The 26,249-nt window shown below is 39.3% G+C and overlaps 2 protein-coding genes across 2 annotated transcripts in view; one reads left to right on the top strand and one right to left on the bottom strand.

Moving 5' to 3' along the window:
• The window catches only part of LOC136857797 (uncharacterized), a 61,879-nt gene extending 58,786 nt beyond the window's left edge, over positions 1 to 3,093 (bottom strand). Inside the window, exon 1 of the mRNA XM_067136730.2 lies at positions 758 to 3,093. Coding sequence (XP_066992831.2) covers positions 758 to 2,602 — 1,845 coding nt within the window. The 5' untranslated portion in view covers positions 2,603 to 3,093. The remainder of the gene's footprint in view (positions 1 to 757) is intronic.
• Positions 3,094 to 3,141: 48 nt separating this feature from the next.
• The window catches only part of LOC136857796 (ER membrane protein complex subunit 2-A), a 115,010-nt gene continuing 91,902 nt past the window's right edge, over positions 3,142 to 26,249 (top strand). Inside the window, exon 1 of the mRNA XM_067136729.2 lies at positions 3,142 to 3,604. Within this exon, the coding sequence (XP_066992830.1) occupies positions 3,571 to 3,604 (34 nt within the window). The 5' untranslated portion in view covers positions 3,142 to 3,570. The remainder of the gene's footprint in view (positions 3,605 to 26,249) is intronic.

Raw genomic sequence — 26,249 nt, 5'->3', positions numbered from 1 at the left:
TACAATGACAAATAGAACTGTGAACAAATTCACACTTATTTGTTCATTTTAAATTACACTAAGAAATCGAAAATATCAGTACAGACAGACGGTCCATTTTTAATAATACCCTAAGGACAAGGGATAAGTATACAGGGACATTACCAGTATTTTATCTCTTCGGGGAATTCTCACTTGCCCAGTCACCTGCGCTGCGAGCCTGTCCCCCACCAAGAACTTTGGCATAATGCGGCCAGCTCCTGCTTTTGCACAAGATTTCCAGTACTTTATGAAGGTAGGGCTATTATGTATATAAACCCGCTCACGTAATGAAAATGGCATCAGAACAACACACTGAGCACTAAACACGTGAACACCTGACTAAACTGACAGCTTGCAATAAATTGAACCTTACTCTGATAAGCTCTCAGCAGACTGCATAGGAGGGGAGCTTGTAGCGTCGAGAAGTACATAACTGCAAATTGCTTGGCGAGAGATAGGCTCGCAGTGCAGGTGACCGGGTGAGTGAGAATCCCCCAAATAGATAAAATATCCCTGTATAAGCTTACACAATAGCTTCTAAAATGATTTCAAACTATACCATTTTACAACTATAAAGAACTAGACAAAGTCATTGGTCAGAGTGAAGTACTCTACAGTACTTTATGAAGGCCTAAGTCAAATAACAGGCTTAGCCTATGTCCTAAAAATGGAAAATTTGTCACTATAATGTAATTAATTTATTAGTTTAACAAACAAGACAGACCATTCTACTTACATTAGCCCACATCGAAGAGTCGTTCCCTCCTACACTCTCTTGCTCTGATAGCTCTCCTCGGGGTGGCATTAATTCATCAGTCTGCATGTCCAAGTTTACCAAAGTCTGAGATGTCTCCATCTTGCAAGAAGCACTACTTGTTGTGCTGCTAGATGTTGGGGTATTAGGTGGTAAACTAGCAACACTCTGTATTACGGTAACTTTACGATCCATTCCACCAGTAGAATTCTCAAGAAATTGAGATGGAACAAAAAAATGCATTCCATCGATCTCTATGACATTAACTTGCTGAGATGAATCAAAATCTACTGCTTCATTGGTAGTAGTTTCATCATTATTCAAGTTATTTCCACCACTTTTCTGGGAATCTAACACCTGTATGGTTGACTGAACCTGTTGATTTGAAACCTCGTTGAATTCTTCATGATAGCAATCTGATGTAATATATTCAGTATGATCATCAGTTTCCTCATAGAGAGGTATGACAAAACTAACACCCATGATATCTGAAAGACCAGCAGCTTCATCACCATTCTTTATAACATCAGAAATATATAAATCATCATTGGCTTCCATGTTAGTTTCAGAATTAGCTTCTGGTGAATGATCATCACTTCCAGTCTGGTGTTCAATGGAACTGGACACACATTCAGAGTCACTCTGTACAGACAAGTCAACATTGGCATCACTCAAATCCTCTCTTACCCTCATCTCAGGATTCTCAGGTGAATATATACTGGAAACTTCCTGCACTTCATCTTTATTTTCTTCCTTATCAAGACTTTCAAGTGAATGTCCGTTTTCAGTTACTGTTGTAGATTCCTCATCCTTTAGGTAAGTAGATAATTGCTTATACTTATCAGAGGTTGTCTGGGCTCTGCTTATAACAGATGAATCAACATTATCATCTATAGGTACTGCTAATGAATCTTGGCTATCACCTAAAACTTGGTCTGAGCTAATGGAAGTAGCTACGTTAACAGCATGCTGCTGTTCATTACTGTGCACAGGTACATCTGATACAGGAGACTTAGGACTAGAGAGACAGGCATCCTTAGGATTGATGTTGCTGTTCTGTTCTTGAGCTACGGGGCTACAAGAAACATTTTCAGAAACAGGACTGCCAACTTGAGCCACATGGAGAACTGAAGAAGTTGACGAACTTATATTTGTTTGGGTATTCTGACTCACTTGTAACACAGTAGATGTGGAAGACATGGAACAGTTATTCACAGGAGCACAGCTGGAGGCTAGACTCATGTGCTGAGGCACGGGAAACATAGGAGGAGGATTCGGAACAGGTGCAGGTAGGATTTGACGCAGTAAAGGCGGCTGCGCTGGTTGAGTTCTAACAGAATTGTAGAACTGAACTTGCTGTTGTTGTTGCTGCATGAGGTATGGATTATACAACACTGGCATGATAGCAGGCTGGGAGGCATCTGCATGAGCTGGGTTTGGTGTAGCCAGTATTGTAGGTACAGAAACATACTGCGGAATCACTGCCCCAGTTGGCGTGGCATTACTGCTCAGAAATTGCTGGTAAGTTATGGCAGCTGTAAAGTGACTACTTCCAAAAGTAGGATACTGAGTAGTTGGTATTTGGGCAGGCGTGCACTCCAACACAGACTGATCATGATGCTGGCTTGAATTGTCTTGAGATGTTGGAATTGATTCAGTTGTACTTGAATTATTTTCTGCTATGCCAGGACTAGTAATACAATACCTAACCAAAGCTTCAATCACCTGATCCTTGGGATGAGTGTTCAAGTGACTCTCAAGAGAAATGCCTTCACGCATGAACAAAGTGCACACAGGGCAACAAACTGGACCCACAGCTGTATCCATGTTTTTGTTTTGTTTTTCAAAACAGGTGAAACTCTTTTACTCCAAAATTATAAATTTCATCATTAACTCACCCCCTCTAGCCATTAAAATGCTCTCCCTAATAATAAGAGAAGCACAAACTGTCTGACTGAGGTTAGGGTGAAATTCACACAGCTCTCCTTAGCAGAGCAATTTCTTTAAAACATTTCTTGATCACACATTGACCTAGACTCCAGATTTTGTCCATTATTTCACTATTTAAGCTCCATACAAACGTACAGATATCACCCACGAAACTCATGATTTAACTTCCAAGGGAATTCGCACAGTGCTCATAAACATTTCCAAACAAAACAACCAACTATGATAGATGTGTACAAATATATTCCTCTTGGCACAATTGAATGCCGTAGGAACTGATTTTATCCATAAGAGATGCATATTGTCACATACAGAAGTATGCAAGAGTGAAGTATAACCCTGCAACATCCCCTTGTTTTCACTGGGCACTAACGCACCATGACACTCTCTGAGGCTCAGAGTATTTATTATATTGCGACAACCCTGATTTGTTGTAATTTCTTCACAGGAGAGTCAAAGTACCAAATTACATACATTTATTAAGTTGTACATTTTTTTATTTATGACATATTTCTATGTGATCATTCGTTTAGTCATCATGGGAAGTAACGGAGTATTTATGACGGAACTTAACCTATTCGTTACAATCAGGTCACATCACGGTACGGGTCGTAATGATTAGTGAATAGCTAATGAAAGACTGGAATTAGGCGGAAAGTAAAATATATATGAGTCAAACAGTTAAATGACGTTGATTCTTGTGCTGAAGACCTCGTTGTGGTCATAGTATCTGAATATATCTAAGTTGCTGATATTCAGGTTCTTTATAGGTGTTAGTGACATACTGAATAGTTGTGAATGATTTTCGAGTCCAAGACTGGATTTATCTATATAAACAGTAAATTGTCATGCGCTGGGCTTATGACAGCATGCATTGGTCAGGTAAGAGTTTACGGAGTGATTATTTTATTTTTTGGCTAGATGCTGACTCTATCCCCAAGCAGGAGAAACTGCCTTTATTTTCTAAGGCTCTGATGAATGGTGAATATGGACTGCAATACTGGACAATTTATATGCTATTAAAACGAAAGAGAAAAGTGATATTATACTGACAGCTGCCGGTTTACCAGGTACAAAATTTTAGAAAACTGCAGGAAGTTAGAACGCATGAAACTTTATTTAGGCCTAATATAGTCAGAATGTTAAAATGGTGTGTTTGGCCGTTCATACATGCCCCTGACTGCTGAAACTAACGCGATGCGATTGCACGATGATTAGTCAGTGTTCGGCCTAAAATTCGGTCCCAGCTATTTCTTTCTATACACACTGTCTAACTTGAAACAAACTGTCCTAAATGCAGATCAGTATTGATTGAAAACAACAACTGCATGATTACTTTTCTCTTCATACCTCTTCTTAGTATCACTTTTAAGATGTGGCTGTATCGGTATAGAATCCTTATTTATACTACTCCATTTAAGTTGTTCAATCTGAAATTGAGATGTCAACGGATTTGTTCAAAATTATGATGGGTATTGAACGAATGCAAGATGTTACTTCGTATCTGTTTCATATATGGAAAAAATAACGGAGGCTTGTTAATATATTTAGTAATGATACATTACTACAGGTTAGGTTACTACCTGTCAATTTTGGTTGCTTGATAGCCTTGTAATTTTTATGGTAAGAAAATTCACTAAAGTGCCCTCCACATCCACATGTTCTGCATTTAGGGCTGTCGCCCATGTGGCAGAGTCCCTATCATTTGTTTCCATAGCTTTTACTTAAATGTTTTCAAATAACTTGGAAGTTTATCAAATATTCCCTTGATAAATTATTCCAATCCCTTACTCCTCATCGTATAAATGAATATTTGAATTCGAATTTTACCTTCATTTGTTATGATCTTTCTCATTTTAAAAGGATCTGCATAAACTTACTTGTCTATTAATGTCATTCTACGCCATCTCTCCACTGACAGCTCGAAACATACCACTTAGGCCCTACTACAGAAATTGATTCTCATAGGGAACCTGAAATAGGCCTGTTTGTCCCAAAAGGCCTAGCACTAGCTGAAAATACTAGGTATGCGTCTTGGTAGGTGTGCTCGTTACCAACTGATGAGCTGAAATTGGCACACTGGGGTGAAACGCTGACAACGAATAAGTTAGCTGGAAAATGTGTAATGTCCAATAACGGACCAATTATGTTGGTATTACATACCACGAAGTCGAGCATCTTGTCTCCTTACTCCCAAAGTTTGCAACGTTTTCATAACACTACTCTTTCATCGGAAATCACCCAGAACAAATCATGATGGATCCTTTCCTCTTCTCATATCAAGTAGTAGTCCTGGTGTGCGTCCCATACACTGGAACCTACCGGTAATCTAATTGGGGTCTTACCAGAGACTTATATGCCCTCTCCTTTACATCCTTACTATAACCCTAAATACCTTCATAACCATGTGAAGAGATCTGTAACCTTACTTACCAGCCTCATTATTATGATTACCACCATGGAGATTTTATTTTTTTATGTCTCACCAACACAGATACGTCTTACAGCAACGATAAGAAAGGAAAGAGCTAGGAGTGGGGAAGGAGCAGCCGTGGCTTTATAAAGGTACAGCCCCAGCATTTGGCTGATATGAAAATAGGAAACTGCGGAAAACTATCTTCAGGCCTGCCGACAGTTGGGTTTGAATCCACTATCTCCCGAATGCAAGCTCACAGCTGCGCTCCTCTAACCGGGCGGCCAGTTCGCTCGGTGCGATTGAAGATTATTTCTTATATTAACACGTAGGCCTAGGTACTTACAATATTCCCCATGATGTAGGCCTGGTATCATCTCATAAACACAGTACCGGTAATTAAATTTGAATGGACGTTTCCTCTTGGTGAAACTTACAACCTGGCTTTTCATCCCATTTATCATCATACCATTGTCTGCTGTCCATCTCACAACATTGTCTAAGTACCACTGCAGTCGCTCACAATCTTGCAGCTCATTTACTATTCTATATTGTATAACATCATCCGAAAATAGCCTTATCTGTGATTCCAGTTCTTTACTCATATCATTTATATGTATAAGAAGAAGACATAATACTGCCCTGCGGGATGCCCTCACTCTTAATCATTACAGGATCAGATAACACTTCACGTACTCTAATTATCTGAGTTCTATTTTCTGGTAATTTAGCCACCCATTCAACCACTCTTTTGTCCAATCTCATTTCTGTCAGTAATCTCCCATGATCCACCCAATCAAAAGCCTTGGATAGGTCATTAGGGATACAGTCCATTTGACTTGAATCTAAAATATCTGTTATATTCTGCTGGAATCCTTTAAGTTGAGCCTCATTGGAATAACCTTTCCTAACCCCAAACTGCCTACTTTCAAACCAGTTAGTAATTTTGCAAATGTGTCTAATAAGAAAGAATGCTTTCCCAGTGCTTACAAACAACACGTCGGGTTGACTGGCCTATATTATCCGCTTTATGTTTGTCACCCTTTCTCTTGTACACTGGGGCTACTATTGTAACTTTCCATTCATTGGGTATCGCTTCTTTATGCAAATAGTATAGTACTGTAATCAAATAAGTATTTCAGATATGGTATTATATAATAAAGGAAAATTTGCACAATGTGCATAAGTGGTATAGTCAGTATATGGTTAGTTGACTCTAGCACAGAACGAAGTCAGTGATTCGGTCCTTTGCTTGCAAAACATCGCATGATATCTGTCACATAGCCCACTACAGCGCTTGCACACACATTCTTGTCCTGGAGAATGGAAACTTACTTTCTGGCATAATAGGTGGTGAAAACCATGTACTGCAAACCGAGTCATCACATGTCTAAGGTCATAGTTTGGTTGTTTCCAATCTTGTATGATCATGGCATCGGTGGCATAGAACTCTTCCCAGATTTCTTCTCTCTTTGATGCAAGTTCCATCATGGTAGATTTGTATGATGCGGGTGTGGCTGGAAGTAGAAATTTTAGCCTTATTTCCTCTAAGTAGAATAGTTCCCTTGCCAGTACGTAAACCAAGCGAGATGGAGTGTACTTGGAGACACATAAAGCTTTCTTCAGAAATGATGCTTTAACTTTTTCTATTCTTGACAGTTGAGCTTTAGTTAGGTATGACCAGATGTTTTCTATTCTGTAGGTAATGTGAGGTGAGACCTTGATGTTGAACAATTTTACTGCTGTTTTTAGTGATAATTTCCTCAGATGACTCTGTCCTTAATGTGGTAAGAAAATTTGTCACCACCTGTTTGCATGATCACTCCCAAATATTTCACATGTGATACTGCTGCTAGGGGAACTGTTCTATGGAAGAAAGTCGCCTTTTTCCTGCCTCTTCTAAATGTCACAGTCACTGTCTTTTCTTTATTAATACATAGCTCGTTATTCTCCGCCCAGTCTGCCAATTGATCGAAAGAGGTTTGCAGATCCTCTTTCGATGTTGAGGCCATCACAATGTCATCTGCATAGATATATATTTTAACTTTCTCTGAGTGTATCGCCTCTATTACGTCCGCTGTTGCCTACCATAGCCTTTAATATATATAATAACAGTGCACGAATGTGCATGAAGTTTTAGGGAGTCAGATCTCCTTACTGTCCTCGTTCAGTGATCTACTTTGATTTCTGCAGTACGTGAAGGGATATCTTTCACGCGGTTTGTCACATAAGTTGCATATGCACTGACTGTTTGGTTCATGGAAGTGTTTTGTTTTACACAGTTTTGAGGTGGAATCCATGAATAGCGAGTCTTGTGATGGCACTTTGCATGCTTTGGTTGGGTTTGGTCCAGCTTCTGTCAATCATTGCATCTGTACTATAGAATTTGATCCATATTTCTTCTCTTTTGCGTTTTCTCTCATTGAGCACGTCTTCTGCTGATCTAGTGGATGGGAGTAGGGATGTCTGTAAGTCTTCGATGAGGAAAGTATCGTTGGCTAGTTTGTATATTAGTCTTGATGGTGCATATTTTGAAGTCCCTAATGCTGCTTTCAGGAATCTCGCTTTCACTGATTCCATTAATTTTATGTCCTTCTTTGTTAGTTGCTGCCATGTTATTGATATTCCATATGTCAGTATTGGTATGATTTTTGCCTTGAATATTTTTTTAACCGTTTCCAATGAGAGGTTTGTTAGGTTTCTAATTTCGTAGATGGCTTTGATTGCTGCTAATGCTCTGTCTTTGGTATGTGCACTGAAATTGTATCCTGAAGATTGCAGTGTAACGCTTAGGTGCTTGAAATGGTTTACTACTTTTAGTTCTTTGTTGTTTAGAACTATGTAGTCCTTTCCGGTAATCCTCCCTCCTTTCCGATATCATTTGCACAGTTTTTGTTTTATTTATATGAAATTCATTCTCTTTTGCCCAGTTCTCTAGTTCAGTGATTGCCTCCGTAGTGTTCTTGAGTCTGTTGCTCCAACTACCATATCGTCTGCATACATATACATAGAGATGTTTGGGTTTTGTACTGCTCTTGGATGTTCGATGTCATAACGCTAAAAAGCACAGGGCTCATTGGGTCGCCTTGGAGCACTCCATTGGATTATCTTATGGTTTTGGAGGCTGTGATTGAGTCATCTATCTGAATTTCGTTATATGCCAGTATGTTCTTGCTGAGAGTTGTGATTGGATTACAAGTGCCTATTGTGTTTTCTAGTTTTCATAGCATGAATTCTTTGTTTATTTGATCAAAAGCTTTGCTATAATCTATGAATACGACCAAAAACTTTCCTTTGGGTATTCTTAGTGCGTTTTCAATGTCATCAAGTAAGTTCTGAACGGCATGTAGGGTGCCTCTTCCTCTTCGAAAACCGAATTGTGTGTCTGGTATATGCGGGTCTATCTGTGGTGTTAGTCTGTCTGTTAGTATTTTCATGAAGAGCTTGAACGCGTTGCTTTCAAGGGCGATACCTCTGTATGAATCTGGACTTTCCACTGGACCTTTCCCTTTATACAGCATTTTGATTGTGGATAGCTTCCAACTTTTAGGGATGTCCCCTGTTTCCAAGCATTTATTAAATAGGGCTGTCGATATGTTTACCAATTGGTACATTGACTGCTATAAGTGTTCATTAAATATACCATCCGGTCCTGCTGCTTTTCGTTTTTTTGAGATTTGCTGCTGAATTTTCAACTTCTGTTGTTGTTTTTGTTTCCATTCTTGTGTTAGTCCCAGGTTGAGTGGTTGTGGTGTTTTGTTTTATTTTGTTTTTCTTGAGAAGTTCTTGAAAGTGTGTCTCCCAAGTTTCCATTGGCACCACATTCGGTTGTTTGCATTTTCTTTGCCTGAGAGCTAAGAAGGGGTCAGATGCTGCCTCTATTGCCATCTACTTTCCCTTTTCTTCAGTGTATTCATTCCGTTTCCTCTTGATTAGCTGTTTGTATAATCTGCAGGCTACTGCATATGTCCGGAGTTCCTCTTGGGATAGGCTTTATTTCGCTTTGTGTAGAAGGGTCAGAATTATACCCCAGAAATCTTATCAATCCCAGCTGCTTTTCTAGCTTTCAACTTTTGTATCTTTTTGTTAGTGTCTTTATTATCATAGGTAAATTTCAGTAATTCACCAGTATTCACCTCCTATGCGTGAACATTATCCTTATATATCCAACTGCGTTTACATTCCGCTGACTGAATACTTCTGCATTCTGTAAATCATTACATATACATTGCCTTGTTTATTAATGATCCCTGGAATGCCCCTCCTGGAACTAGCTTCTGTACCTATCTTTCCATTCTTCCAGTAAAATTTATATGACTGCCAATTATGTGTGTCATCGTGTTATCCTTAGTTGACTTTTTTAAATATCAAATTCCATTTCCTAATAAGCTACTTTACTCTCTCCTTACTCTCACAACCATTCTTATTTATGTTTCTTTATAATCTGCACCTCCTTAACTTCCCTGTTATAATATAATGGGTCCTTACCTTTCATTAGCTCTTTTAAAGATGCATGTTTTCACACTACTCAGCAATTACTTTAAACACATCCCATAGGCTGTTTACATTTTTTACTTAACATTTTCCATTGATCGTAATTACTTTTTAAAAATTTCCCCATTTCTCTCTTATCAACCATATCCTACTTTTATGACATTCCATTCTCTCACATTTATTTTTAACTACAACAAAGACAGCTTCATGATTACTTATACTATCTATCACTTCAGTTTCTCTATAGAGCTCATTTGGTTTCATCAGCACCAAGTCTAGAATATTTTTCCTTCTAGTTGGTTCCAACACTTTCTGATTCAGCTGTCCTTCCCATATTAACTTATTTACCATTTGTTGGTTATGCTTTCTGTCATCTGCATTCCCTTCCTAGTTAACATTTGGTAAGTTCAGATCACCCACTTCAAAAACATTCCTTTCTGTACTCATTCAGAACAAATAATTCAGATTCCCTATGGGAATCAACATCTGTATCATTCCTTTCTGTAACATTTCCCACATTGTTGATTATTTTATCAAATAATTCCGTATCAGCATCAGCGCCAACCTTGCCAGGTCCGTACACTCCAAAAACAGTAAGTTGCCATTATCTTTACAGATAAGTCTTACACCTAGAATTTCATGTTTCTCATCCTTAACTGTTTCGTAGTTTACAAATTCTTCTTTCACCAGTATGAATAACCCTCTCCTATCATTCCTACCTTGTCTCTATGATAAAAACTCCAGTTCCATGAGAAAATTTCTGCATCCATAATATCACTTCTCAGCCATGATTTAATTCCTATTACAATATATGGTAAATATATGTTGTTGTTTGAGTCATCAGTCTATAGACTGGTTTGATGCAGCTCTTCATGCCACCCTATCATGTGCTAACCTTTTCATTTCTACGTAACTATTGCATCCTACATCTGCTCTAATCTGTTTGTCATATTCATACCTTGGTCTACCCCTACCGTTCTTGCCACCTACACTTCCTTCAAAAACCAACTGAACAAGTCCTGGGTGTCTTAAGATGTGTCCTATCATTCTATCTCTTCTTCTCGTCAAATTTAGCCAAATCGATCTCCTCTCACCAATTCGATTCAGTATCTCTTCATTCGTGATTCGATCTATCCATCTCACCTTCAGCATTCTTCTGTAACACCACATTTCAAAAGCTTCTATTCTCTTTCTTTCTGAGCTAGTTATCGTCCATGTTTCACTTCCATACATTGCCAAGCTCCACACAAAAGTCTTCAAAAACATCTTTCTAATTCCAATATCAATGTTTGAAGTGAGCAAATTTCTTTTCTTAAGAAAGCTCTTCCTTGCTTGTGCTAGTCTGCATTTTATGTCCTCCTTACTTCTGCCATCGTTGGTTATTTTACTACCCAAGTAACAATATTCATCTACTTCCTTTAAGACTTCCTTTCCTAATCTAATATTTCCTACATCAACTGCCTTCGTTCGACTGCACTCCATTACTTTTGTTTTGGACTTATTTATTTTCATCTTGTACTCCTTACCTAAGACTTCATCCATACCATTCAGCAACTTCTCGAGATCTTCTGCAGTCTCAGATAAAATAACAATATCATCCGCAAATCTCAAGGTTTTGATTTTCTCTCCTTGGACTGTGATTCCCTTTCCAAATTTCTCTTTGATTTCCTTTACTGCCTGTTCTATGTAAACATTGAAAAGGAGACGGGACAAACTGCAGCCTTGCCTCACTCCTTTCTGGATTGCTGCTTCTTTTTCAAAGCCCTCGATTCTTATCACTGCAGACTGATTTTTATACAGGTTGTAGATAATTCTTCGTTCTCGGTATCTGATCCCTATCATCTTCAGAATCATAAATAACCTGGTCCAATCAACATTATCGAATGCCTTTTCTAGATCTACGAATGCCATGTACGTGGGCTTGTCCTTCTTGATTCGATCCTCTAAGATCAGACGTAAAGTCAGAATTGCTTCACGTGTTCCTACATTTCTTCTGAAGCCAAATTGATCTTCCCCCAACTCAGCTTCAACTTGTTTTTCCATTCTTCTGTAAATAATACGTGTTAAAATTTTGCAGGCATGAGATACTAAACTAATAGTGCGGTAGTTTTCACACCTGTCAGCACCGGCTTTCTTGGGAATAGGTATAACAACATTCTGCCGAAAATCGGATGGGACTTCTCCTGTCTCATACATCTTGCACACTAAATGAAATAACCTTACCATGCTGGTTTCTCCTAAGGCAGTCAGTAATTCAGAGGGAATATCATCAATTCCAGGTGCCTTGTTCCTATTTAGGTCACTCACAGCTCTGTCAAACTCTGACCTCAAAATTGGGTCTCCCATTTTATCAGCATCAACAGCCCCTTCATGTTCCAGAACGAAATTATCTACATCGTTACCTTGATACAACTGTTGGATATGCTCCTGCCATCTTTCTGCTTTGTCTTCTTTCCCTAGAAGTGGCTTTCCATCTGAGCTCTTAATATTCATGCACCTAGATTTCCTTTCTCCAAAGGTTTCCTTGATTTTCCTGTATGCAGCATCTACCTTTCCCAGGACCATACAGCCTTCGACATCCTTGCACTTCTCCTTCAGCCATTCTTCCTTAGCTACCTTGCACTTTCTATCCACTTCATTCTTTAATCGCCTGTATTCTTTTCTGCCCTCTTCATTTCTAGCATTCTTGTATTTTCGTCGTTCATCAATCAGGTCTAGTATCTCCTGAGTTATCCACTGATTCTTAGTTGATCTTTTCTTCCTTCCTAACATTTCTTCAGCAGCCCTACTGACTTCATTTTTCATGACTCTCCACTCTTCCTCTACTGTGTTTCCTTCGGCCTTTTCATTTAGTCCTTGTGCAACATGTTCCTTGAAACAATCCATCACACTCTTTTCTTTCAACTTGTCTAGATCCCATCTTTTTGCATTCTTTCCTTTCTTCAATTTCTTCAACTTCAGATGGCATTTCATGACCAACAAGTTGTGGTCAGAGTCCACGTCTGCTCCTGGGAAAGTTTTGCAATCCAACACCTGGTTTCTGAATTTCTGCCTAATCATAATGAAGTCTATTTGATACCTTCCAGTGTCTCCAGGTCTCGTCCACGTATACAGCCGTCGTTTGTGGTGTTTGAACCAAGTATTGGCGAGGACTAAATTATGGTCAGTGCAGAATTCAACCAGCCAACTTCCTCTTTCGTTCCTTTGTCCCAATCCAAATTCTCCTACTGTGCTACCTTCTCTTCCTTGGCCTACCACTGCGTTCCAGTCTCCCATCACAATTAGATTCTCGTCACCTTTGACATATTGTATTAAATATTCTATCTCCTCATATATTCTTTCAATTTCATCATCCGCTGAACTAGTAGGCATATAGACACCTGCACTATTGTGGTGGGCATTGGTTTGGTGTCTATCTTGGCGACAATAATTCTTTCACTATGCTGGTCGTAGTAGCTTATCCGCTGCCCTATTTTCTTATTCATTATTAAACCAACTCCTGCATTACCCCTATTTGATTTCGTGTTGATAATTCGGTAGTCGCCTGACCAAAAATCCTGTTCTTCCTGCCAACGTACTTCACTTATACCAACTACATCTAACTTTAGCCTATCCATCTCCCTTTTCAGATTCTCTAACCTACCACAACGATTCAAACTTCTAACATTCCACGCTCCGACTCGCAGAATGTCAGTATCCATCTTCCTGATGATCGCCCCCTCTCGTGTAGTTCCCACCCGGAGATCCGAATGGGGGACTAGTTTACCTCCGGAATATTTTACCCGGGAGGAAGCCATCATCAGTACATCATTCATACAGAGAGAGCTGCATGTCCTCGGGAGGTGGTTACGGCTGTAGTTTCCCGTTGCTTTCAGCCGTGTAGCAGTATCAACACAGCTAAGCCATGTTGAGTATTATTACAAGGCCGTATCAGTCAATCATCTGGACTGCCGCCCTTGTAACTACCGAAAGGCTGCTACCCCCCTTTCGTTGAACCATTCGTTAGTCTGGTCTCTCAACAGATACCCATCCGATATGGTTGCACCTGCGGCTCGGCTATCTGCATCATTGGGACACGCAAGCCTCCCCACCGCGGCAAGGTCACATGGTTTCTAGCAATTAATTCTGTTCCTTTCTTTACAATACTCTTACAGTTTAATTCTGTTCCTTTCTTTACAATACTTTTACAGTTTAACACTAACACTTTTGTCATTCTTACTTGGCTTCGTGCTTCCTATACTGTTATCACCACTCCCTAGTCAACCAAACACATTTACAGTAAATCGCAGACACGTTAGTATAGAGGCTTGTTTATCAGCCCATATGGAGGATGGTTTGTAGTTTGGTGGTTTACTGGTCTGTACAGTCAGTATCCCCACCACCGCGACTTGCGAGGTTGGCACATGTGGAGCACTGTTTGCCCTCGAGCATTATCAACAAGTTGATCATACCTGCTTTCAGTATTTCCTTCATTCTTTTGTACTGTGTTGCTTGTAATTCCAGAGAGAATTCAGGTATTTCCTGCCAGTGAATCATCAGACATTGATAGTCCTCTATTTCAGTCACCTTTGAGTAATCCTAAAATTAAATCACTAAATGACCATTCTAATAATTGCTAGCAAAGATTTACCCTAGCCTGCAATACATTCTGTACTTAGCAGGTTTCTCAGCATTGAAGAGTAACATCTTTACATGAAGATATCAGCAAAACTAAACAATTAAAAATGACAGGCTTCTGTAGGCAAAACTACAGTTTCAACCAGAATTGAAACACATGTGACACTATCTGGAGAAAAATACAGTGGGAGTAAGACACCCCTAGCACCTCTATTGTTGGGGTTGGGAAGGAGTGATATAAAAATCATTGAAAATGACAAATAATAGTGTCAAATCCATACTTTTTGGGAAGTCTCCATCAGCATTGAGGGTGAAAAGGGGTGAAGAAGGAAATGTCCAAAATGACCGAGGTAATGGATATGTGTGTGTGTGTTTCAGCATAACTCTCAACCAAACTTGGTACACATATCACTTACTATCTGGAGAAAAACTGTGGGAGAAAGACACTCCCAGCACCCCTACAGTTGGGGAATGGGAAAGAGCAACATGTAAAAATCATCGAAAAATATTAATGTCGGATCCACACTTTTAGGGATTGGTGAGATAAATTGTGACACTATGGATGCAATTTAAGTCCCAAGTTCTGTCTTCATCAGCATGGAAGTCAGAAGAATTGAAAAATTCTATAGCGCAGTGCAGAAATACATACAATTATCAATTATTTGTATTAATTGTTTGAAAGGACTGGCCACTTCCCAGACAATATGGGCTTCATCAAGGACAAACTTCCATGCAAAACAAAATAATCTAAACCTAAAACTTTTAATTAAACACACAACAATAACTCTAAAATGAAAAAAAATAGTTTGTAAAATATCAATCAACGTCACATTAAACAAATGTACAAAAATTCACTTGAGACAAAATTAACAGGTATATAAATCCTAAAAATAAACATTCAAGGAAGTACCCGAGCACCACATGATGCATTTTCATATCAAGACCCATTATTTCACCTATTCATAAAGAATAGTATGGAGCAGCACGGGTCCTCCAGTATATACTAATGTACCAATAGAAGAACCAGTTAAAATTATAGAAAACCATCTAAAAGACAACAATTCACTACAAGAAACGCACAAAATAATTAACCTTCTTAGAACAACCTTAAACCAAAACTATTTTACATTCAACGCAAAATCTATTATCATAATACCAATATAATGGTCCGTTATTGGACATTATAAACTTTCCAGCTAACTCATTCCTGGTTGCCTGTGTTTCGCCCTCGTGTGCTAATTTGGGCTCATCAGTTGGTACTTAGCACACCTACCAAGACACAAGGCTAGTGCATACCCTGGAGGCCACTGCATAGGCCACCTGAAGCCACCAGCAGTGCCAATGCACTACGAGAGACTACGTCTCACTTCCAAAAATTGATGCCTGCCTGGCCATCAGATGATACAGATGTTGATTCTCATAGGGAACATGAAATATTTGTCCTGAATGAGTAAATTTATAATACCAATATAATGGTCCGTTATTGGACATTATAAACTTTCCAGCTAACTCATTCCTGGTTGCCTGCATTTCGCCCTCGTGTGCTAAGTTGGGCTCATCAGTTGGTACTTAGCACACCTACCAAGACGCAAGGCTAGTGCATACCGTGGTAGTGCATTGGCACTGCTGGTGGCTTCAGGTGGCCTATGCAGTGGCCTCCACGGTATGCACTAGCCTTGCGTCTTGGTAGATGTGCTAAGTACCAACTGATGAGCCCAACTTAGCACACGAGGGTGAAACACAGGCAACCAGGAATGAGTTAGCTGGAAAGTTTATAATGTCCAATAACGGACCATTATATTGGTATTATAAATTTACTCATTCAGGACAAATATTTCATGTTCCCTATGAGAATCAACATCTGTATCAAATCTATTATCACATGAAAGGACTCACTATTATCAGGTACTAGCTAATGTACACGTGGTGAGCAAGATTGTATTAAATTGCATAGCTCTTAACGTTACCCTAGAAACGCGACGGGGAATTTAACAAACCTCTTTTCTCATGTGAAGACTGGGTTAGGGAGTTTTCGTTATAATGGCAGACACTCGTTCTCCAGCTGCCTTCTAAATCCTGAAGGATTATCGAACAGTGAATGGAGAGATTCACTCAAAATCATAGTTAACATTTATCCAGTCCAGACATTACCAAGCAGGTACCAAAATGGTAACCTATAGGTACTGATACCTTAAAAAAATAATCAAATTCCATTTTTTGTGGCTTTGCCACAGTAAGTTAGAAACTCTTGCACACGTCTTGAGTGCATGCAAACATGGTGAAGTCCTTAGAAATGCCTGCCATCACCATATTCAGACTTTGATCTCTGATGCTTTATGGGATCGTCAATATGAAATACACGAGGAAGTACATGGACTTGCGCTCGATGGATCCTGCAAGTGGATAGGTATGATAGCCATTTCAGACAGCTCATGGTTTCGTAATTGACTCTACAATTAGAACTGAGCCAGCGGATGTTCATAAAGAGAAATGCAACACCTACTAATCCACAATTCCATACTACGAAACAAAACATAGTTAACATCAGTAGAAGTAGTGGGTCATGGTTGGAGCTAGAGGCACAAAAACATTCACATTTACATAGTTCTATAAGCTGTTCAGGCTAGACAGTCAACTTATGCTATTTTGAGAAAACATTTGTATAACTATTATAAATGACATAGGCCCTATAGAAATAGCATTTACTGTCTGATTTTAAGATACATTATAAAAATAATGATGTTGGAAGTGCTTTGTCTACTAGGCAGCCTCTATCTAGGGGAAGCTGAATAACATTTGCTGTTAGTAAAAATTGAATAGAATTAAAATTAGCAAGTTTATACTTTCTTAAATTCCATTAAAGTGGGAAGAGTTAATATTATTGCAATCCCAATAACTGCTTAAGCCACACTGTACTTTTGTGACTGACACACTCCTCTCTCACTTCTCTCTCTTACCTCGTCCAGTAGAACAAATGTGAAGAAAGACATTTTGAGGAGGACCAGCCTCCATAAAACCCACTTTTGCTTTTGAGTTCCTTCTGAACTACACTTTAGATATTCTTTGTGGATCCATTCTTTTAAGATGACCAAACCGTTTCGTTTTTTATTTTCTGAATCGTAGTTCTTAAGAACTTAATTTCCACTACTTGTAGTCTACTGATATTTCTGTTGGTGTGAATGGAGGTTTCTAGACTGTATGTGGTAACTGGTCATATGTAATTAACTTCATTTTGTTCCGTATTGACAAGGAACAGTGACACTGTGGTAACTGGTACAAAGAAGCTCCTGTAGAGTATTAATTTTGATCTTAATAGGACTTGCTTATCCCAAAGAAGTTTTCTCACAAGATGGTAAAATTGTGCTCCATTCTGTACTCTACTAGTTATTTCTGCAGATGCTCGCCTATCTGTTGTTACTACACTGCCAATATAATGGAACTGATGTACTTGTTCCATCTTTGATCCATCTAGAGTGATGTTAGTACAGATGTTCTGTGGACTAACAGGCAACATTGCTGTTTTGGTGATGACGTTGCTGAGAAGTGAGGACATTTTGATACATAACAAGTTGTTAGGTGGACAGCTGAAGTGAAGTTACTTGTAGCGAGACGTAGTTTCTTCCATATGACAGTTCGGAATGGACAGGAGGGTGAGGGTAATTGATCGTTAAAAATCCAATGATCTTCTGTAGTCTCTGATAATCGAGCGAATAGGCTATGCAGCTCAGGTCGCACGGTGTGAGCTAGCTTTTGGGAGATGATTGGTTCGATCCCCACCATGGGGAGCCCTGAAGATGGTTCTCCATGGTTTATCATTTTTACACCAGGAACATGTTGGAACTATACCTTAATTAATGCTACAACAGCTTCCTTTTCAGACTTAGCCCTTTCCTGTCCTATTGCCCCTCATTATTTTCCCCTCCTTCGTATTGTGATATGACAATGAGAATATCCTTCTTATTAATCTTTATGATTCCCTGCAGTACATCGTGGAGTACAATTCTTCCTTCTTCTCCAAATCTGACATCTCTATGAAATGGTGTATGCCTTTTAGTGCCCGGAATGTCCGAAGACAAGTTCAGCTCGCCAGATGCAGGTCTTTTGATTCGACGCCCGTAAGCAACCTGCGCATCGTGATGAGAATGAAATGATGATGAAGACGGCACATACACCCAGCCCCTGTGTCAGCGAAGTTAACTGATTATGGTTAACATTCCCGACCCTGTCGGGAATCGAACCTGGGACCCCTGTGACCAAAGGCCAGCACGCTAACCATTGAGCCATGAAGCCGGACTCACATCTCTATAGGAGCCTAACACTGTTCAGTACTCACATTTTGAATTTTAGTTAAATCTGTCAGTCAGGAGTCTTCTGGATACCAATTTCCATTCCATCAAACTCTTTCTTAGTTCCCTTTTGAGCAGCAGACCTTCACTACCATTATGTTCTTCCTCATCTCCAGAATATAGGAATAAAATTCCATCCACTGTCTGTATTTCACCAAACTCTTCCACCCTACCTTACTCAGCCCCAGAATGTCCCAGCTTATAGTTCATCATCTCCCTTTTAATGTGTTTTAATCTAGTACTTCCCCACAAGGTTCTCATATTCCAGAAGCCAACTAGTAGTCCTTTTCATGCTAAAGATTGACATCATTTGATCTATACAGCTTGAGTTTCACCTCAGTTTCTTTAATCAGTTCATTTAAGAAGGGTAATGATTAGCCCCTTTTGAGACTGCCACCTTATCACCCAAGCACTGGTGATCCACCTGGTGGTGGGCACGGCATTTCCTCCTAATCCTTTGGTACACTGGTATGGCTTTACCACCATTGTTCTTTTTTTTTAAACTGCTGATTGCTATATGAATTGATCAAATTGGTTTGTTTTATATCCCAGACCTGGGACCACACAGTGGTGTTTATGCATATACGTAGGTCAGTTTATAAGTCATGGCAACTATTCTTATTTCCCAACAGTGTGCCAATGCACAAAAAAAACTATATACCTTGAAAAGTATGTTTCGTGACCTTTGGAATGTTGCCACCGAATGGCGTCTGAGTGAACCGGTCTGGACATGATCACGATCCCCATATCAGTTGTCTGTTGACAACTGTACATAATGAAGGTAACCAAAGGTGAATAGCGTTCATACATCGAGATAGCCTTTCTCCGCAGCTGCAGTGCATGAGAATTTCATGCAGAGTTATGGCAAGCATTGGGTAATCATGCTCTACCCTGTCGTACAGTGGCAAGATGGGTTGGGGTCTTCAAACTAGGAAGAGTCAACTGCCGACCTGCCTCACAGTGGACGTCCTGTATCAGCTAATAAAGGTGTATCGGTGGCTGTAATTGAGCAGTGCCTCGTAGAAGACACGCGTTGGGCTCAGCATACTGGTATTCCTACTTCCTCAGTGCGCTGAATTCTACGGCAGGACTTACATGTGCGGAAGATTGTTTCTAAGTGGGTGCCACATTACTTAACAGGGGTAGAGAAGTGATCACAATATGATACATGTTACATCAATCTGGAACGATTCCACTGTGAAGATAATGGCATGCTGACCCACATCATTGCCAGTGATAAAACCTGGGCAAGAGCATATGAATCTGAATTGAAGCGACAATCCAGTGAATGGAATCATCTAGGATCACCATGGAGACATAAGGCATGACAAAATCCATCACCCGCAAAGCTGATGATAATCTTGGCATATGACATTCAAGGTGTTTAGTGTATCATACAGTTCCTCAGGGATGAATTGTAAATGCACAGTATTACCTGTTATTTCTGTGATATTATCTTTGTCGTGCAGTGCGAGAGAGTCAAGAACTGTTGGGCAGTGCTATAATCCTACATGACAATGTTAGACTGCACATAGTAGACACACTCTCCGCATTTCCCCAATCTTAGTCTTTGTGACTTTGATCATATCCTAAACTGAAGAAGCCATTACATGGGGAACGCTTTGCCAAGACACAGGATATTGTAACCGAATTTCGATGTGAAGTAGCGCACATTAACGAAACGTATGTAGTCAGTGGTATTGTCAGTCTTCCCCATCGATGGCAATGAACCATGGACAACTTAAGCAGCTACTTTTTGAAGGATGTTAACCACCAACATGAAACAATCATCAAGAGGTGATGTGTGTGGAAATGCTGTTAAACATGTTGTACTGAAAATAAACCAATGATTTAACACTAGAATGGCCGAACTTTCCTCATACGTATAAAGGCTGCAGGTGGTCATTTCGACTGCTGCTGCTTACTGATATATATATCTAGCATCCGGGATCTGGGAAACTTGTGAATGTTCAATAATTTATTTTAAAACAACATAGTTAACCATTGGGATGTATTGTATACAAATCAATTCATTGTTAATTTTTTTAAAACTTTTTTTTTAACGCCCACATTGGAGCACTGAAATCAATCTATATACAGTCAAGTATTATGAATATTGGTTACAAATTTGGTTGATGTTTCTTTTTTTTTTCTTTTTTTGTTTTGTTCCCAGAAATGTTTCATTCTCTCTGACCTGGTTGCACGTTGTTCGTCAGTTGTGTTGTACTGTTTGCGTGTATAGGTCTTCAGTTTAAGTCTCACGTCGTTATTTCTGAGGATCCTCTTCTCTTCTCTGTTTTCAATCTGTTGAATTGTCAAGCCTAATTCATTTAAATCTTCTTGGACTTCTTTGAACCAGTGATTTTTAGTTTTACTATTCCAAAAGTAGTTGAAGAAATGTTTGAGTATCCTAGTCTCTGGTAATCGTGATATGTGACAGAAAAAAAGCAACTCTTCTTTTCCGCATTGTATCTACTATAGACTCAGTCTCCTGCTATACAACTTCATTAGGTAGTAATCGCCATTGTCCATCTGCTTGGTGTGTTTTGTTTAGAATTGTTCTAATGATTCATCTATCTATTTTCTGTAATTTATCTGTAGTTGATTTCGTATTCAAATTGAATAAGGTTTCACTAGCATAGGCTGCTTCAGGCTTAATAACAGAGTTTTAGTATTTAAATTTTGCATTTTTCAAGAGAGATTTCTTCTTGTAGGTTGGCCAAGTAATGTGTTGTGCTTGTTTTAATTTGGTAATTCTATTTTCAACTGATATTTTCTCTTCTTTTAAGTTCCATGTTATAATCTCTCCAAGTTATTTAAATTTGTTAACAACCTTAATTTGTTTGTTATTAGTCAGTGTGATAGGTGATGTTTCCACTTTGAAGGATGGCTTCATTTCTGTCTTTTCAAAGGAGATTTGTAATTCAATTTTTGCTGCTATTCATTCTAATTCTTCAATTTGGAGTTTAGCCTCTTCCATACTACTTGCAAATGCTAGACAATTGAGTTTGATATTTTTGCCAAGCTTGATGTTTGGCTGACGTTTCTTAGAACATTCTCGCACGACTTTCTCCAACGCACAGTTAAACGGTATTGGTGAGAGACCATCCCCCTGTCTAAGTCCAGTCCGGATTTCAAATGATTCGGACAACTCTCCTTGGAATGTAACTTTTGCTCTAGTGTTCTTGAGGGTAACACCAACGAGATTAATGAGTTTCTGGTGTAACCCAAATTCTTCAAGGATTTTAAGTAATGACTCATGATGAATACTGTCATATGCTTTCTTGAAGTCAACAAAAGTGATAACTAGCCTTTTGTTTCTCATTCTTTGATGGTTCATAATCCACATAAGACTAATGATTTAGTCAGGGCAACTTCTTCCTGGTCGAAATCTCCCCTGATACTCTCCAAGTTCTTGGTCGAGCTGTTCTTGAATTCTCGTGAGGATAATTCTAGACAGGATCTTATATGTGATATCAAGTAGAGAGATCCCTCGCTAATTATTTGGATCCAGTCTATCCCCGTTTTTTGTGTATTGGATGAATTATAGCTGTATTCCATTCTGCAGGCAGTTTTTCAGAGTTCCATATGTCTATGATGTGTTTGTATTGGCGGGATAACCATAACGTTTGAGGGGTATGGAGGAAATGCCTACTCCCAGTCCTGAACAACTAGGATGAATCACCTTCCCATTGTTAAATGTTAATAATTGTTCATTTTCTTTCACTTCTACTAGATAACAAAGAAACATTTTGGTGGACTTTCTACTGAATGTCTTTGTGAAAACTTATGAAATTTTAAATATAAGTCTCTAGTTGTTTACTGACCTGTTCAAGCACTTAATAAGCAATTTATGCATGTGATCGCCTTATGCAAACATTTTCCGCAGACCACTTTGTTGCATGAAGAGCAGGTGTCAGAGGTTTTGTTCTGTTTACAGTTGGAGGTCACTTGACATTTTTTCCCTTAACACTGGCACATTGGACGTGAGGCTGAGGCTCAGGTTGAAGTGTAGAGAGTTCAATCAACCGGGATCTTCTTTTCACAAAATCAGATCTTAGTTCTTGTATTACTTGAATATAATCACATCGAGAGATTCTCTGTCCTTAATTTCCCTGTAGACTATCCATGAATTTATTGCTGCTAGATCAAGTACCTTGGAAAATGCATGCGGGATCCAGCCCTAAAGGTATATTTACATGCCATTTGATCAGCATCATCCTCAACATGCTTAGTTCCGTTATAAAATTCAGTAGTACTAGGGAGTTTCTTGTTGTCTTCTCTGACTTGTACAGATTCATGTGTGATGCTTTTATTGATTCCGGGATTTCCTTCCTCACTCGATTGAATGTTCCAACATTACTAGTTTTCTTCTCTTTCAGTCTCTCAACCAACTTTACCGATGTAAAGAAGTTATCAGTGGTCACGTTACATCCTTTTATGAGGTATGGGTCAATAAGTTTCATGACAACATTTTCAGGCAGTGACTCATTGGTAGGTCACATTTTGTCTTTCCCAAGATAAGGAAACCTATTGCACACATACAATGGCGACCAGTAGCCAGAATTTTATGCCACATTAATCTGACTTGTTGGCCATGTACTGCGTGAACTCTCACGAGCTTTGCAGGAGAAGAGTTGTTCATCAGCAGTGACATTTGCTCCTGGTTTTTAGCACACATAACAGTTCTCAATAAATCTATTCCAAGTAGCAGTCGCCAAAGTAGTTTTACAGAGATCAAAGTGCAAATACCTTAGTATTTCTTTGAACCTGTTTCTTGCCATAGTGTTAGTGAAAACAGGGGGACCACATAAGATCTACGCAAGACTAGTAAGTTTATAAGCTCAACAGGTGTATAACAAAGCAATAAAAGCATATAATTCTTCCAAAGAAATAGACCAATTGTTATCCATTGTCTGTCTACGAGCTTCGGTCTTTGTGAACATTTTTATGTGCTTCAGTATGGATGTGTCAATGAATAAAGGCCAGGCACTAACCTTGCTATTAGTCTACGTTATGCTTGGCGTGAGAAATAGGCCCTGCTGCCTCTTTCAGTACATTCTGCGCAGCCATCCTTTCAGGAGGGTTTCCACAGTCCAAATAGTTGTTCTATCCTTACCACATAACTGATCCCCTCATGCAAATGAAGGAGACTTCACCAGTTAATGACCTCTCCCACATCACCCCCTTCCTCTTCGAGCATGTTGCCCACTGCTAAGACATCGTCCTCTGCTGCAAGATTGATCACGGCCTGTTGAAGGATTAACTACGTCTATTGTAGATATGAAGTCCACTGTGTGCATATATTCATTAGCCAAATCACTATCCGACATATTACCATACTGTTGAGGTATAAAATCTTCTACATTCATTATGTCTATATCTGATAATGATAATGTATCTTCATCACCTGATTCATCTTCTCCTAGCTTTTCAAGTTCGGCTGATAATTGAACAGGATTAAATTTTTGCCGCAGAGCCATTATTACGCACTAAACTACACAAGGGACAGGCACTAACTTGTCCACTTGCAACCACTGCTAGAAGCATACCAAATAGTTCAGCCCTCCCTTCCCCCGCCCTTGAAGGGCCTTGGCCTACCAAGCGACCGCTCCTCAGCCTGAAGGCCTGCAGATTACGAGGTGTCTTGTGATCAGCACGACAAATCCACCGTCAGATAGCTCCTCAATTCTAATCACGTAGGCTGAGTGGACCTCGAACCGACCCTCAGGTCCAGGTAAAAATCCCTGACCTGGCCGGGAATTGAATCCGGGGCCTCCGAGTAAGAGGCAGGCACGCTACCCCTACACCACGGGGCCGGCACTCTTATAGCACCACTTGTAAATATATCTCAGGAAGCAAGCAGTGAGCAGTATAGAGCTCTCTGTATCATGGAAGTGAAGCTGTCAAAATGACCACTTATGGCCTTCCTAGGTATAACAGACAATATTGGTGTTCCCTTATCATCTACTGATGTAATTTTTGGCATGAATGTGCATAACCCTAAAAGATTAAAAGTCACAAAAGCACAACCTTGTGTGTAAAAAAAAAAAAAAAAAAAAAGAGAGAGAGAGAGAGAAAAGAAAAGAAAAACGAGCGTGGAAATACCTTGAAATTTGCTAATGGTCAGAACAAACTGCTCTAGCCGTTCTAGTGTTAAACATGCTATATGGCTATTGGATGTTAAACAGATTGTATGAGAATAATATAGTGACTTACAAATGTTATATTAACGATGTTAAACAGGTTGTATGAGAATAAAACAATGATTTCAAAATCTTCTATATCACCTTATCCACTTCCACAGATTCCTGCATCCATACCCCATAAGTTGGCAACATTACAAAGGTCATGTTACTTACTTTCTGATGTATATAGTTTCATGTGTTCGCACACTGTTGGGAAATAAAAAATAGTTGCCATGACTTATGAATCGCCCTTTGTATATTGGGATAAAGTTCTTTAATAAGTTACCCCAGAAAACCATTATTTTACAAAATGATTGAAGAGGTGGATTGAAAACAATAATATTTGTATAAAATTGCATATAATTTGAGGAGTTGGTTACATTTCCTACTTTTGTTGATTGTACTTAAATTGTTATTGTTATGTAAAATATTTATATGGAGGCCACCTGGCTGAGACAGTAGAAGCATTCTCAATTCATCCAAAAGGATGTTTGATTCCATGTCAGAAAGGAAATTTAGAAAGATGATTTCCACTTCTGTTGAGACCCGTGACCCTTGGGTTTCAAAAATGAATGTTGGCTTAATTCATTTTGTTTTATTTTACTATATGTAAAATCTAACACATGGCTTTATGTTACACCAACACAGATAGGTCTTATGGTGATGATGGTATAAGAAAGGGCTAGGAGTGGGAAAGAAGTGGCCGTGGCCTTAATTAAGGTACAGCCCCAGTATTTGCCTGTTGTAAAACCAACCTCAGGGCTTCCGACAGTGGGATTCAAATTCACTATCTCCTGAATGCAAGCTGATAGCTGTGTGCCCCTAATGACAATAAAGTAATTATCTATTAAGTCTTTGGCCTGGATGCTGGTTGGATCCTCAAAAAGTACCCCCAAAGCTTACGTTGTTATAGCAAAACTGTAAAAATCTATGGCGGTGCCATAATGAGGCATACAAGGCATGATGAGGAGTAAGGTAGTTTGCCATTGCTTTCCTCACTGGTCCAGAAAGTGCTACTGCAGCATGACTGGCCCTAAGAGTAGTGCCTTTCACAACATCCACACACACTAATCATGCTGTGAATGTCGTTACTCGGTACCACCCGTGTCCTACCTCAGCTTCCATACTGTCACAACCATGAAGGAGGCTAAGACTGGTGGAAACTGCATTTTGCTCTGGCCTGTGCCAAAAGACATGAAAAAATACTGCATCCATTAAGAAATAGCAGCAAAGTAATCACATTCTTATACATATCAGGGAACACAAATTTTATTTAGTTCTGGACTGCCTTTAAAAGTACCATTTTCATCGCTAGGCTGATTAGCCAAGTGAATAATGGCATACAGCATGGGAGCAAGAAAGTTCGTGAGCAGAAAATCCAGATTAACTTACCAACATACAAATGCTGCAGTGGTCAAAAGGAGTTTCACTAAAAGGTAGAGTAAAAAATGAGTACATGAGAGGAAGTT

This window comes from Anabrus simplex, chromosome 1, assembly GCF_040414725.1.
Source record: "Anabrus simplex isolate iqAnaSimp1 chromosome 1, ASM4041472v1, whole genome shotgun sequence".
Taxonomy (NCBI): domain Eukaryota; kingdom Metazoa; phylum Arthropoda; class Insecta; order Orthoptera; family Tettigoniidae; genus Anabrus; species Anabrus simplex.
This window is presented reverse-complemented; position numbering and strand designations above follow the sequence as displayed.